A 14,921-nucleotide genomic window follows, 5' to 3' on the forward strand; every position below is an offset into this window, starting at 1 on the left:
CCCCCCCCCCCCCCCCCCCCCCCCAACACACCCCTCCTCTTTTTTTATTTTTCTTATATCTGTGGCTCTTCTGCTGTGAGGATGCACACACATCCTTGGGCAAAATAATCTAAAATAGATCATACAAGTAAACTGGAGTAGATGCACAGGCACAGGAAGCAGCTTACGGGCAGACTTGAGTCATGCTGGCAAGATCATGCACCCTGAGCTGACAGCCCAACACACCCGATTACCAAGCACGTCATTTCTAAAGAAAACGCAGCCGTAGCCTCACTATAGGTCGTAAACAAAGAAGGTGGGGGGGGGTATTGGAACCCAACGCTGATTTACCCATAAATGACTCTTGGACGCAGGTATGGATGGTGCAGGGTTGGTACGCACTTTTAAGGCTGACCCGAGCCGCGTCTCTTTGGCTCCAGCGACTGTGGCTCATTCATTGTGTCATGTGGACTGCTGGCAATGGCATAACCTTTGTGGAGGGAAGGGAAGACAACACGGTCACTCTGGATAACGGTCTCGCGATGAGCAGAAACAGACCCTGTCAGGCCATCTCAACGTCAGTTTCTTTTTCTTTTTTTCCAGCTGCACCACCACCACCACCAACACACTCTACCAATCGCTCTTTCGCCGTTTCCTCACTTCCTCCTCCGTCAGCTAAGACGGCTCCGTTTTCCCGATGAGGCCCGTCTCGCTACATTGATTTGGCAGGCTCCCATTAATACATTTCTCCTTTGCGTCCCTTCTACGGTGCACGCTCCCATCTCTGACCTGCTTCGTCGCCCACATTTGGCCCCCCGCACGGCCGTATGGCGCTCGACAAAAGCCAGTGATTTTCCCACTGATACAGTTGGCTTCCATGTCACACTTGCATATATTATTGATTTATTTTGTAAATGATTGATTTAAAAGGGGGCCATCTGCTGCGCAATAGCATGACTGCGCTGCCATTTTGTTGTTCCCCCCCCCAAAAAAAAGACTTGCTTCCAATTAGGGCGTACAAGTGATGGGGTAATATTTCTTGCGTGTTTCTGCTCCGAGATCAGGACCCCGTGTTAGGATTCAAATGTTCTCTCTTAACAGCGAGCAGCAAAGAGGATGTGCGTCGAGACGGTGCGTTTTTTGTGCACTAAGCAGCAGATAAATGTTTGAACCGTCACTAAGGGGCATTCTCATGTCTCATTATGAGGCTCGTTAGGGCCCGCGTTACAGCTGCGTGACTGAGCAGCCTTAATAAGGACAGTGACCCAACACCAATATGAGCAGCACTGTTTTCCCTCACAAGTCCACCTACTACTGTCTTCCACGGCCCGATCTCTTTCCTCTTGTCTGTCTGCTCCCCCCCCCCCCCCCCCCCCCCCCCCCCCCCCCCCCCGTGTGTTTGGCAGTCACACAGTCGGCCATGTGTGTGCTGAAGACGTTACATAATGCCCTCCTTTCACTGCACTCCAGATCAAAGAGAACAATTCAGCACAGAAAAAAAAAATTACTCCTTGGTGATTTTTTTCTTCTTCTTCTTCTTCTTCTTCTTCTTCTTCTTCTTCTTCTTCTCTTCCACCATCACATTGTTTTATCAGACTTTGTACAGTAGACTGAATTATTATCTGCTTCAGCATTCCCCTTTATGTTGAAAACCAAAGGGGAAAGATCAGAGGTTGACTTAAAAACAGGTTAAACCAGATGTCATGACAAAGATGGTTCAGGTGTAGAAATCTTTACACCTCACTTTTGTTTTTTGATGCGCTTTTATTCGTTTACAGGGAAGTCATCTTCATCCAAGTAAGTTGACGAGCAGAGATTGATTTTAATAAAAGGGAATTGAGTTGCCTCACAGAAAAGGCGACACATTATATTTAATACAGTGTCGTTTTGGCTTTTTATCCACAGGGGCTGGCCTCTTTCACTATAGGAAAAAACATCCTGAAAAAAATGATGCAATTAGGATGAAATCATTATTTTGGAAATTGTGGTTTCGACTCTTATTTTGCAGATTTTCCTTTGACTCCTACGAGCGAACAAGCAGAGTGATTGTCACTGTTACGAAGGCACACAGCGCGACTAAACGTTCCGCCGCACGTGCTCACACAGAGCCAGGTATGGCCTTGATGGAAATTCAATTAATAGAAAAAGAACAAGAACAAAACCCTCTCTCTCTCTCTCTCTCTCTCCATCGAGTGGAAGAAATGGTGCCACGGAGAGAGAGAAAGAGCAAGAGAGCATCAAACGCTGTCACAGAGGCCGAGCCTGTCCACAGCGTTGTGAGGATTGTAATAATGAGCGTGTGCTGGGGGAACATTTACCTCCAATGCCAAACATGCAATGCATTTTGGGACTACAGGGCACAAATGACAAGAAAAACAATACAAAAATAAAAAAGCCGAGCGTTTAGTGTGCAATTTTTGAGAGAACAGTTACTCCGAAGGGAGGAGAAACTAGTTTAGCTGCTGTACAGTGGTGTATAATGATCTAATAGGACGACAATGTAAATGTTGTGCATGCGGGTTACATGTATAACCTCAGCTGACGTTACAAGTATTTGATTCCCTCCAAAGAGCTGGGATCAGCAGCAGTCCTTATCTCTCTGCAAAAAAACCCGAGTGATGGCGAGAGGTTCGCTGGTCCAAGGGAGCAGAGCGGTGGGGTTATCTCTGGCCCTCAGGGTGGGGGGTGGGGGGGTGGATGTGCAGGTGAACCAGGAATAAAAAGCATCGTTAGGGCACAGGCACATGCTCGCAGTGGTGCATAGCGGACCGCGAGCCGTGCAGCTGCAGCATCAAATGAATTGTGGGCGAATGGGAGAGGGCAAGGCTTCAGAGTGGGTTTGGCGCTCAAACCGTTATCACACCTGACAGTGTCTGGTTCGGGATCCAGTGGTGCACGCGGCATACGTAAGCGGCTGGTCATCTGTAAGGCAGAGTGATAGGGTGTGACGTGTCACACGCCACATTAGGCCCTGCCAGGGGATGTGTTTGACAGACCACAGGAACTTCACTCCAGCACAACGCTGTGCCTCTCCTCATATTGTCAGACCTATTGGATAGTTCCATGCTCTCATCTGGGGTCTTATTCATCTAATGCACTTTTAATGTTACATGGTTAGATGTTTGTGCTGTTACATTTACACTATTTTTCCTAATATGTGATTAGTACAATACCTCATTAACATCAGTGTGATTAATGTATTAAAGGGCAAAACTCCTTCAGCTGAAGGTAAACACAAGTCATAAACAAAAACAATAAACAGAAATAAATGTGTGCAGTAAGAAACTAAGTCACTCAGCTACAGGACTATTGACGGTTTTACACAGACGACCATGACAACTGATATGCTGATTGCCGAGCATCCACTGACTTGCAGACAATCACGTAGGAGAATCAGAGAATTTTCAGTAAAAAGTTTCAGTTTTTACGATGCCTCCTTGTCGACACTTAAATTGCTGCACTTAAAAGTTTAAACTTCTCTATGTCCAAGTTATCTCAAGGATAAACGAGATTTGCGCAAATATACATTCTGTCGAGAATTTTGTTGTCATGAAACAAATTGGAAAACTCAAGATGCTGGTCTTTAGCTATAGAGGCAATACGGTTTGTGTAAGAAGCAAGGTATAGTGTGTGTTTGACAACATGATGACAACATAAAGATAAAGATACAGATGCTATACCTTCTGTAAGTGCACCAAAAAAGACAGGATGTGATCTATTTCAATATTAAAACACTGAATAAGTAAATATGATGTGAGCGTAATCTGGAATCATTTAATATGAAATATCCAAACATGCTATTTATTATGTGTCCAATGAGCTGCTGGATAGAAGTTGGTGCATGTGTGTCTTCGTGAGTTAACACCAGTGGTCGCACTCTGTTTGCGCCACAGTTTGGCTCTTTCTTGACCTCATTGACCGGGCTCAGTGTGCAGGCTGCTCTCGGGGCCGCTTACCTGTCACTGTTTAGGGTCAGGGGAGGGACAGAGGAGCGGAGCTGAGGGGACCGAGGAGGAGGAGGAGGAGGAGGAGGAGGAGAAGGAGGAGGAAGAGGAAGGACAGACCGGGCAGGCCGCTGTGGCCCTGCCCCGGTCCGGCTCACTCATCAGTGAGCACAGTTCCCAAACCTCTCTGACAGATCAGAATAGAAAGCATGCACCACATCATAGCTATGATTCACCGCAGCCCCCGAGTCCAAGTGTGCCCCGAAGGCCCTCGGATCGCTTAATCATCACGTGTGTGTGTGTGTGTGTGTGTGTGTGTGTGTGTGTGTGTGTGTGTGTGTGTGTGTGTGTGTGTGTGTGTTGTTGAAGGAAGCGAGTGAGACAGACTCACTCAATGAATGAGCTTGTTTGCATACGACAGTGCTTCTATAAAAGTTTCCTGTGTGTTTTTCCACGTGTCAGAAAGAGTAAACTACGTCTTAACAGGCCTTCAAAGATGTCTCCCAGAGCGTAGCACTGTACGTGTCTCGTGCGTGTTTGTCTCAGTTTTTCGGTTCGTATTTGAGGGGGGGGGATTTATGCATGTGGGTCGGCTAAAATATCTGTCTTATTCTGCGCAGTCATAATGTGAAGTCAAGGGCATAACTGCATGAGTGAAAATGTCATGCAACAGTAGGGCTAATGCATGCAAAGCACGTGCGGAGGTCACTTGGTCACATTTGCATATAACGAAGTGCCAAAAATAATCAAATCAGCGTCTGTTTGCACACAAACACACAGACAAGGCAACTGTGATTCTTGCAGGCGGTGTGTAGAAATCATTCGTCGTGTGTCAAAATGAGAACAGCACATAGATTCATGAGTGTTCGCCTGCTTCATTTCACTTCATTTAGATTGTCCTAAATAACAGTTTAGGGTCGTGAACTTTCTCAGTCGCCCGCTCCTCACCTTCCACCTCGCTTTTCCGTTTCCAGATGCAATAAACTGAGCAGACTCAGCCAGCATCCTGAGGAGGGAGGTGTTAAGTGTGTGGTGTAACCTGACAGAACTTATTTAGGATGCAGGTACTGAAGCTGGGCCTGGAGCGGCTGTCTGGTCTCATCTTTACACTTGGCATTTGTACACATTCACATACAGTAAATGCGTGCACACGTAGACACGCGTGCACGCATCCATTGATGCAAAAACACAACTGTGCTTACCTGCATGCTACATCATTTGCATGTACTGTAAACTCACGGAGGTGCAAGTCGGCGTGGGTCGAATTCCAGGAGATTAGCAGCAGAATAATGAAATTCAGTGGAACACAGAGTTGTGCGTTTCTTCTGTGGGCATTTCTTTGTACGAGCGGGGGGGAAACAAATAACCCCATTTGATGTCGGCAGAGTTTATCATTTGTCAGCAATTATCAAAGTCCCACAGCCTAAAGAGGCCCAGGCTAGAGCGCAGGGCCTGAAACCCTTTGGGCAGGGAATCCAGGAGGAAGCTATTAGAGGAGCTTCACTGGAGAGCTAGCCCTTCCTCCCGCTAGCTCCACATCAGGGCACAAGATCATCCAGAGCACCCACTGTGTGTGACATCCAGGCAGAGGAACGTGTCTTGCTCACCATGTGGAATTTCTCCCCGTGGCTTACGTTTGCCATTAACTATTCAGTCATCTAAAAGTAGTCGATTAATATTAGAATACACAGGTTAAGATCTTTCTTTTCCCCCCCTCATATTTAAATCGATGCTTCTATACACAACGGCACAAACACACTTGGAATTTGGAGTGTATGAAAAATATATATAGAGTAAGAAATATTGCAGTTTCTGTTAGATATTTCCTGCACCCTCATTCCATTTTCCATCGTTTCACTTCGCTTGTTCCTCGCCCTGATTTGCATTCAGTGTTTGACCCAGGCAGTAATCTACAATGACTCCCCCATAAGCCTCTGGCACATTGGGGAGACGTTATAAGCTGTGACAAAAGACAAGAAGCGCCACGGCAAACCGAAAGTAGCAGGGGACAGTCTCCTGATTAGCTAACATTATGACATTAAATTCACTCTCGCAGAGATTCATTTTAATCACAGTTGGGATTTTTCTTTTTTTTTTTTCTTGATTGAAAACGCTATCCCCCCCTTTGTTTGATTATACAGGAAAACTGCACCGTTGCTTGCACAGAATTACAAGAGAGAAATTCAAACAGTAACAATATTTTCCATTAGGCACCAGATGAGACAGACAGGTACAGGTTTCTCCACATGATACTGTAGGTTTAAGAGCTGCCAAAAGAGGCAAGGTGGGGGAGGGGCAATGTCATGGAAATTGAAGTCCTTTTTGAGGGGTCTGTATAAGTTCCAGAAGAGGGGGATTTGTTAATCCAAACCCAAAGATTCTATTCTGCCAGCGTGATAAGACCTTATGATCTGTGACAGGGTAACCTCTTTGTCACAGTCTGACATTTGCATCTGTACATAAATCGTATGCTCCGCTTGCCTGCGAGCTTTCGCTGCCTGAAATAACCACAATATTTGCTGTGTCACGGGAGCACACTATCAAACGGCGAAATCGTTGGGAATCCACGGTTTCACCTGTCCCAGAGTGCCCCCCCTGCTAATCTCAGATCTCAGCCCAGCTGCACAGCATCGACTGCACGCCTGATATGCAAGCAGCGGTGCAGTTTGTGTGCAAAAAAGAGACACCTTAAAAAAACAACAACAAGTGAACTGGTAAACAAGTTCATCTCTGCAAGGTTCATATTCAGACTGGAAAATTGAGCCCAATTAGCATATATGCAGAGAGGCTTTGCATGCTTGACATCCTCTCAGCCCCTCTGCTGGAAATAGCCATGCACACAACATCCTCTGATTACATTGATATGTAGATTCATGCATCTGCAAAGATTAGTTATTCATTAATGTATTTGCTTTGAATTCTCGGGTGAGTGTACCTCAGACAGCAGTCTGGGCCAAACCGAATGCATCGGAGGGAAAAATGTCACAAATGATCACACAAAATCCACATCAAAAATATGCAGGTTCAGTGACCCACAACAACATAAACCCAATAGGGCGTTACGATTAAGAAAATCCTTTGGCGCTGGGGTTAAAAACAGAGAAAGTATCAACATTATCAGCCGTTAATCTTTGCAGCAGAATTAGTTTTTCCTTGCTCTAAGTGGGCTATGAGGATTAATCATTGCAGCCTGTGTGAGTTTGTAAGCTGTAGCGTTCTGTCATCCTTTCATAAAAGCATCATGGATCACCAGTTTGCTTCTTCAGTGTCCTCTCTCGCGGCCACACTGCGAGCACTTTTTTAACTTTAAAAATAGGCTCGCGACAGAGAGTGCCAAGAAATGCTAAACACCAAACAATGTCCCCCTCTCTCAGATCTGGCCACAAAATGGAGCTGATAAGCCCAGAGAGTCTGCATGGAAGAAAATAAATAAATAGTGTCACATTAATTAGTGCTATCTATATCAATTAGTGTGCAGAGCGCTGATACGTGTACACACCTAATTTACAGTGTCAGTTTACGAGGTCACATTTATTTATATACCCCTTAATCACAGTTATGGAATCAACGGGCCTCTTTGTCACGAGACAGGAAATGAAAACGGGGTTGGGAGGGGTTCCCTTTATTTGCTCATTAAGGTGAAAAAAGAGAAAACATTGGCTGACGAAATGGGAACAGAATGACAAAAAAGCAGTGAAACTGATTTGGATGTCAGCACCAACTTGGCCACCACCTTCAAATGCTGGGACAGAGGGTTATTGTGGGAACGGGTGTTACGCGGATATTTGTGACCCGTCAGATTCAGTGACGCTAAAGGGTCAGCTGTACAGTAATCAGTCATTGGTTGACCATCTGTACATTCTCTGTGGTAGAAAAACAAAAATCCAACTAAATAATAGGGGGGGAAAGCATTTTCTCCTTTCGTGCATACAAATATTGGTAATAAAATGTATAAAATAAGTTCAATCCATCCAATGCTGGCACTATAAGACTAATTGTGTTCTGCTAGATTGCTCGCAACTAATCGGGAGCTTCCTCCTTCCTGTCCTCCCCTACCGAAAAATGATGATCTATGGCTCTTGTGGATGTAAGTCATCATTTTGTGTTGTCTCGGTGGTGACTGGTTTTCACAGGTAATGATGCTAAATTACACAACTGGGAATAAGGGAGGATAGTGAGCCATCCATCAGGGGCCGGTTTATTTGAGCTGCCGTTAGGGGCATTATTCAAAGCCCAGTCCACTCAAACACATGGCTTTCTGTCCCTAACCTCTCTCTCTCTCTCCCTCACACACACACATGCGCGCACACACACACACACACACACACACACACGCGCGCACGCACACAGTTCGCCACGAGCTACTAGAGGGGACATCTCATTCTTTTATCCACGACGAGTCATTGTGGTGGTGTCAGCTGGTGCCGTCTCTTTTATCACACTGGAAGCTAATGGAAGCAGCAACTGCAGGAGGTGGGGGAGAAGATGCACACACACACACACACACACACACACACACACACACACACACAGAAACACACACATAAATACACACAGAGCCATAAGAGGTTGTGGAGATGGGGCGGGTGGGCACGCCAGGCCCCCGGGGGCTCCGTGTTGCTCCGTGTTGATGTTCTTCTTGCCGAGGCCTCTCTATCAGCGTGTGTTTTCTGACACTCGATAAAAACCACAAGGAGAGGGTTTCCTCTCTCTTTTTGACGTTTCATTTCACTGTAATGTTTAGATTCCCTTTTTTCACAGTTAAGCTGGGTGTCATCTTCAACCGAAAACTACTGAAGAGAGGTTTTTGTTTAATTTCACACGTCTCACCTGGCCTCACTCTAACGAAACAACAAATGAATCCAGCTCTACAACACCTTGTTTTCTTCCACTTGATACCTGCTTGTGATTTTATTAGTCTAACATTCTTCTATATCTGTTGACTAGAAATACTATACGGACAACAATAGGGTTCATCTGCAAGAAAGGGAACAATCGCTGCAGGAGGATGCGGCGCAGCATACATCTTTTGATGGGATGGGTTGACCTAATTTCCCTGATAACGGCTGAAAAGCACAGGGCTGCTACTAAACACACATGCTATGAGGGACATATGCCAGGCATGTATTGTATTTATATTTTCTATAATTCTTTATTTTTTCAGTCTTTTTCTGTTTGTATAACATAACAATCGTGCTTTATCATGTGACACCATTTAGATACATATCATGTTTATATTATGTTTTACATTAGGCAGTGAGACAGTTAAAAATATACAAAACAATATTGTTTTACTAGACATAGTTTCTATCTTTAATATAATCGTCAGTATCTTCATTGTCATCATCATTTCGTATATTTCTGTAAGATATGTGCTTTAGCTTCTGTGATCAAAATATTATTGCAGAAAACAGCAACTCCATTTTTTCAACATTTAGACAATAACTTCCAATGTATTACAGACATTCACAGTTACATGTTTTACACAGTACAGTTTTACGACAAAGTTCCAGAGAAAACTGTGGTAGAGTAACTTTATACAAAATTCACAGGACATGAACTGTAGCCATTTCACATTTTCGCTCAGTTGTTTTGCTTTTCAAAGTAAACATGTTCTGTTCAACCAGATGCCTTTCACAGTAGCTGCCATAGAAGCAAACTAACATTGTCCTAACACGCCATGGCAAAAGTCTGGGGGAAATTAAAGCTTTGTGCTTTTCACTAGTAAAGCAAAGACAACACAAACAAAAAGAGAAACAGACCACTTGCTCACTGGCCTGCACTTATACATCTACATATGTATTGCTGAATACATATTGATCAAACTATAATTGATCATCACACGTAAAGAAAAGAATAGTGACTGTACTTAAACACAGAGTTGGTCCAGGTTTTTTGTGCTAGCATACAAAGTATGTATTTTGTAGTTGTGCCCAGTCATGTAAACAGACTATGGCTTAGCTGGAATTGGTGTATTGGCTTAAGGCCGTCTCTGTTCCTCTTCTACTTCTTCTTCTTTTTTTTTTTTCTCAGGAGACATTGCAGAAGTTTTTCACTGATGTTCCTGAGGAAAGCATGCAAAACGTAAACAGGATTGACTGTCAGCATTAAGGGAGAGTCGATGTTTGTAAATCACTTTTCTAACCCTGTGCTTTTTTTTTTCTTTCTTTCTTTCTTTCTTTCTTTCTTTCTTTCTTGTTTTTTTTTTTACTCTTCTGTACTTCTTTGTACCCTGTGCTTTGCCAACCGAACACTAAATGGCATAGTTTTTGCTTTTGTCTGCCTGTTGATTTTGGTCCTCCGTCACAACACATTTAGTATAAAACATCCTAAAAATAATTCTAAAAATGTTTCGATCACATAAAAGTTTTCCCTTTTTTTTGACTGGAAAAAGGGGAAGGAAAAATAACAGTCTCTCTCACACACAAAAATCTTTTGCAACAGAGCTCCTAAACATGAACTTCTTATTGGCATTGTGCTTACTCAGAGCTCCCCGTCTGCCTCGCGGCCTGTAGTTTACCTCACAGAGTGCAACGTTTGGAAAAGAGACAACTGTGTGAGGTTTAGTAAACATCCACAGTAAAATTGACGCCATCCCTCGCACTCTTCAATGATGTCAATTTTGTTCACTACTTCATCTACTATATTCACACGGTATTTACTTGATTCATGAAGATATTCAACAAATCTCTAATCTATATCTCTATGTATTTTTCTTCTTTTCTCACAGTATTACACAGTATGTTTACATTTTCTTTTTTTTAAATTCAGATTCATGGTTGTATTTGTGAACACTAACAGTCTTTGATATTGTTTTCAGAATGCAAACCAACAATAAGACATCATTGGCTTGGTTTTACAAATGCAGAAAAATGAAACATGGTTTGAAAATCGGTTTTGATCACATATTGCCCCTGGAGGTAGGTGAATCAATTAAAATCTTGGAAGTCCTTTGTAATGTTCTCTTTTGTCTACATGCTCCATGAGGGTTTCTTTGTTGTCTACACGTTGGCCTCGGCATTGGTCAGGTTAGAGGTCGGGCTGGTTGGGTTCGGGGGGTTCACGGGCTCCGTCGGGCTGGCTGGGTTGGGGGGTGGGCTGGTCGGGCTAACAGTTGTAGCGATGGGGTTAACCGGACTGGCCGCGGTGGTGGTGGTGGTGGTGGTGATGGTAATGGTGGCTGTGGGACTAGTTGCCGGGTTCACCGGGCTGGTGGCGGCGGCGACGACTGCGACTGGATTAGCTAGCGGAGGAGCCGGGTTAGCAGGGGTCACGGGGCTGGTGGCCTTGACGGGAGCTGGGTTGGCGGGGCTGGCGGGGTTTACGGGAGCCGGGGTGGCGGGGCTAGCGGGATTAACGGGGCTGGATAGGTTCGCCGCGTTGGTCTCCACCTGCAGCTCGGGTCCATTCTCCTGAGGTCGCCTGACAACTGCAGGAGGCCTGAGCATTATCCGAAGTCGCTGCGAGAGAAGCACAACATATTAATTACATCAGAGTAAAGGTTTAAAGCTAGAGTTAGCAACACCAGCAAGCAACAACAAACCCAACAGACAATTCACTTTCTTACCTCTTTGTACGTGCCCTTGAGTCCAAGAAACATATAGACCATGTATCCTGGTATGAGAATCATGGAGGACAACGCCATAAGCCAGCCCACTCCCTGACCCCAGGCCGGGAACACATAGTCTCCCATTTTGAGAGGAACCATTTGTATGGCGCTGAACAAGAACACACCCTGTGGGAGACATGAGACGCTTTATGCATCCTGACACCACTGACTACAGGCAGCACAGTCTCAGCCTGCCGTGGCTGCAGGCAGGTAATATTGACTTTATTTATTGTTTCATTTGTCATGTCATGACTTTAGATGTACGGTTGTATTAGTGCAGAGTACTCACGCCGACGATGAGAGGGGTGAACAGGACCCAGCACATCTTCCACCATATACAGGGCTTGTAGCCAATCATCTCCTCGATGTTGTCGTAGAACTTGTTCACACCTGCGAGACAAATGAATCCATGATCAAAATATTCATATCCAATTTATTTCAATTTGCTGCCGGTCTGCCATGCGTGACGATGAGGACGGTGAGGTGGAACACGGGAGTGCTCATGACCTTGAGGCTGAGCCGCGTTTGAAGCTGCGCAGATATCTCAGAGCAGGTGTGACGACTTTTCACATAATGTGACGTTTCTCTGACTTCATTTGTTAAATTGTTGAAGAAAAACGCAAATTTTTGCACGACAATTTAGTTCATCTTTTGCAATATTGCGTGAAACATTGACGATACACACCGTAGAACCAGGATATGGAGATGCATTCGAAGAAGACCAAGAACAGCAGACACATTCCACTGGCAGAGTAGTAGTCGAACAGTTTGAACACATAGATTCCACCCTGGTTACAGAAAAAGTGTGTTATAATACATCTTAAAAGACTCTGGCACTGTATTTGATGTCATTAACTAACAGAACAAGTCCACACTTAAACGGCCTCTTGCCGGCTACATAAAGCAGATGCGTCGATTTCGCTTTTATCTTTTAATTACATCTTTCAACTCGAGCACTCATTTGTTTAATCCGGTGCCGTTAATAGTGGGCGCTGTACCTGTGTGATGTTTGAAAGTCCGATCAAATAGGACACCAGACAGACGCCTGCGATGAAGAGCTCTCGTCTGCCTCTAAGAGCTCTGGGAAACTCGTCCACCAGGGCAGTGATGAAGCCTTCAACGGTGCAGAACTGAAGAAAAAAAGAAAAGCCTAAGTGTGAATGTGTGCAATGCTTAGACCTGCTGCTTTTATGTTCTTTGACACAAATATGCTTTTCACATCTACAGTACATATTAAAGTTCTGCGATTATGTTTTTGCAAAATGTATTCTTCAGCAAAGAAGAATACATGATGACAAATGACAAAGAATTGGAGCAAACCCTGGGACAGAAACTCTAATGTTATCTTCTGAATGACCGAGCATCCACTTGCTGGGGACCATTTTGGAGATAGCTTTGATATGCAAAGGCTATTAACCCTATTTAGAATTGGGTTATATTTGAAGTCTTTTACTTTGAAGTGCTGGTGGTCACCTCCAATGTAAAGCTGCATGTATTACTACATTATTTTTTCACAGTCTCTATGGCCTTATTCAAACCCAAATACACACAGACAGGGAAACCTGCGGGCACACGGAGGTGATAAAGCTGCATTAAAAAGACTTGACAGCCGATGTCAAAGCTCAGCTATATCTGTCCACAAGAAGCAAATTGCATGCTTATCACGCAGAGAGCAGGGGTGAGCTGCATGATATGTACCTGTATTTAAATATTTAGGTCAGCCCGTGAGCAGATCATCTCCAAGCCCCTTACCTGGCTGTCTATCCCCAGCATGAGCAGCATGGAGAAGAACAGAATGGCCCAGAGAGGAGACACAGGCAACTGGGTTACAGCCTCCGGGTAGGCCAGGAAAGCTAAGCCAGGACCTGGATAGCGAAGAGAAACATCATATTGCATCAGGGTTCTTGTCATGGTACTCTGTTGTGACTGCAAACACACATGTTCACATAGAAGTGATGACGAATGCTGTGTTTAGCAGTGAGTATCAATGACAGTGCACTTTGTTTTTGTTGTTTTTATTTGTGCAGAGACAAAACCATTACAGAAATATGCGATCTGTATTTACCTGAAGCTGCTACGTCGGCAATGGGTCTCTTTGTCACATTTGACATGAAGCCGACAATAGAGAAGATTACTAAGCCAGCAAACATGCTGGTACACGAGTTGATGCAGCACACAATGATGGAGTCTCTGGGGAGAGGAAATATAAAACAGGCCTGTTGTCAAAGATTTAAGTTGACTCAGTTTTTTTTGTTTTTGTTTTCAAGCTTCCAGGAGAGACTGAGATCTGACAGAGTAGCTGCATCGCTGCTATTAATTCCTTTTGATCATACAGATGTTTGGCAAAAAACCTTTTTCTATTGTTTATGACAGACGTAAACGGATTAACTCATTTGAAAACTTGTGACAGATGATAAAATGTATCATTCATAGATATAGATGTAGAGCGATAGATCCATTTGAAACATGCCCACAAAAAGAACGCAACTAGGTTTTTATGTAACTGATTGTTTATGTGACCCAGAACCATGGTTGGAGAAAATACTCAGCCATTGCAATCATAGTCGTTGTTCTTTTCCCTGTAGCACGCACACCGACAAGAAACAGCCATCTTCCTGGATTCTTATTATATTCAAGCCAGCATCTCACATTAATAAGGCCTTTAAGGGCTCTTACCAAGCATCCTTGAAAAAGGTCTTTTCATAGAAGCGTATGAAATAGAAAAATAACAATTTAATTACTGCCATCTTCAGCTATTACAAGTCGCTCTGATATATTATATACAGCAGCATTCTCCGTCTCTTAGATTATCTCGATTTGTGAATCATCACCCGTCTTACCTGTACACATTGTTATTGAAAGGGTTATAGCTGCCCAGAGCTATAAGTGACCCCAATCCCAATCCGTAGGAAAAAAAGATCTGGGTAGCTGCATCCAGCCATACCTGACAAAAGGAACACAAGCATTTTAGCTGCGTGATGCCGAGCTCTGCTCCCCCAAGCATGCGGTGCATGAATATGAATCACATGATGATGTGTCATTACCTCCGATTCTTTGAGTTTTTCAAAGTCAGGGGTGATATAGAACATAATTCCCTCTCTGGCTCCAGGTAGAGTCACCCCACGAATGAAGAGAATAAACAGCATGAAGTAGGGATATGTAGCGGAGAAGTAAACGACCTGTACGATGTGAGACAGCAGGGTCAGCGGGATCACACCATTGAATCTTAAGTACATTTATGATGCATACAGAATTTGTCAATTTGGAATTCACCCACTATTCAGAAATTCTCGTGAGGTTTTATTTTTTTTTTTTAAAGATTTTCTAGATCTATTTTATTCGGCCTCTTCCACACACACACACACACACACACACACACACACACACAC

The 14,921-nt window shown here is 44.0% G+C and overlaps 1 protein-coding gene across 1 annotated transcript in view; it reads right to left on the reverse strand.

The window, feature by feature from the left end:
* Positions 1–9,055: 9,055 nt before the first annotated feature.
* Positions 9,056–14,921, reverse strand: part of LOC116381961 (sodium- and chloride-dependent GABA transporter 1-like) — a 9,521-nt gene continuing 3,655 nt past the window's right edge. Inside the window, exons 7-15 of the mRNA XM_031844540.1 lie at positions 14,577–14,711; positions 14,373–14,476; positions 13,598–13,722; positions 13,285–13,397; positions 12,531–12,662; positions 12,218–12,320; positions 11,822–11,922; positions 11,491–11,658; positions 9,056–11,383 (exon numbers count right to left, since the gene is read on the reverse strand). Of these exons, the coding sequence (XP_031700400.1) occupies positions 10,925–11,383; positions 11,491–11,658; positions 11,822–11,922; positions 12,218–12,320; positions 12,531–12,662; positions 13,285–13,397; positions 13,598–13,722; positions 14,373–14,476; positions 14,577–14,711 (1,440 nt within the window). The 3' untranslated portion in view covers positions 9,056–10,924. The remainder of the gene's footprint in view (positions 11,384–11,490; positions 11,659–11,821; positions 11,923–12,217; positions 12,321–12,530; positions 12,663–13,284; positions 13,398–13,597; positions 13,723–14,372; positions 14,477–14,576; positions 14,712–14,921) is intronic.

The sequence above is a fragment of the Anarrhichthys ocellatus genome, unplaced genomic scaffold, assembly GCF_004355925.1.
Source record: "Anarrhichthys ocellatus isolate YVR2014 unplaced genomic scaffold, GSC_Weel_1.0 scaffold5, whole genome shotgun sequence".
Classification (NCBI taxonomy): domain Eukaryota; kingdom Metazoa; phylum Chordata; class Actinopteri; order Perciformes; family Anarhichadidae; genus Anarrhichthys; species Anarrhichthys ocellatus.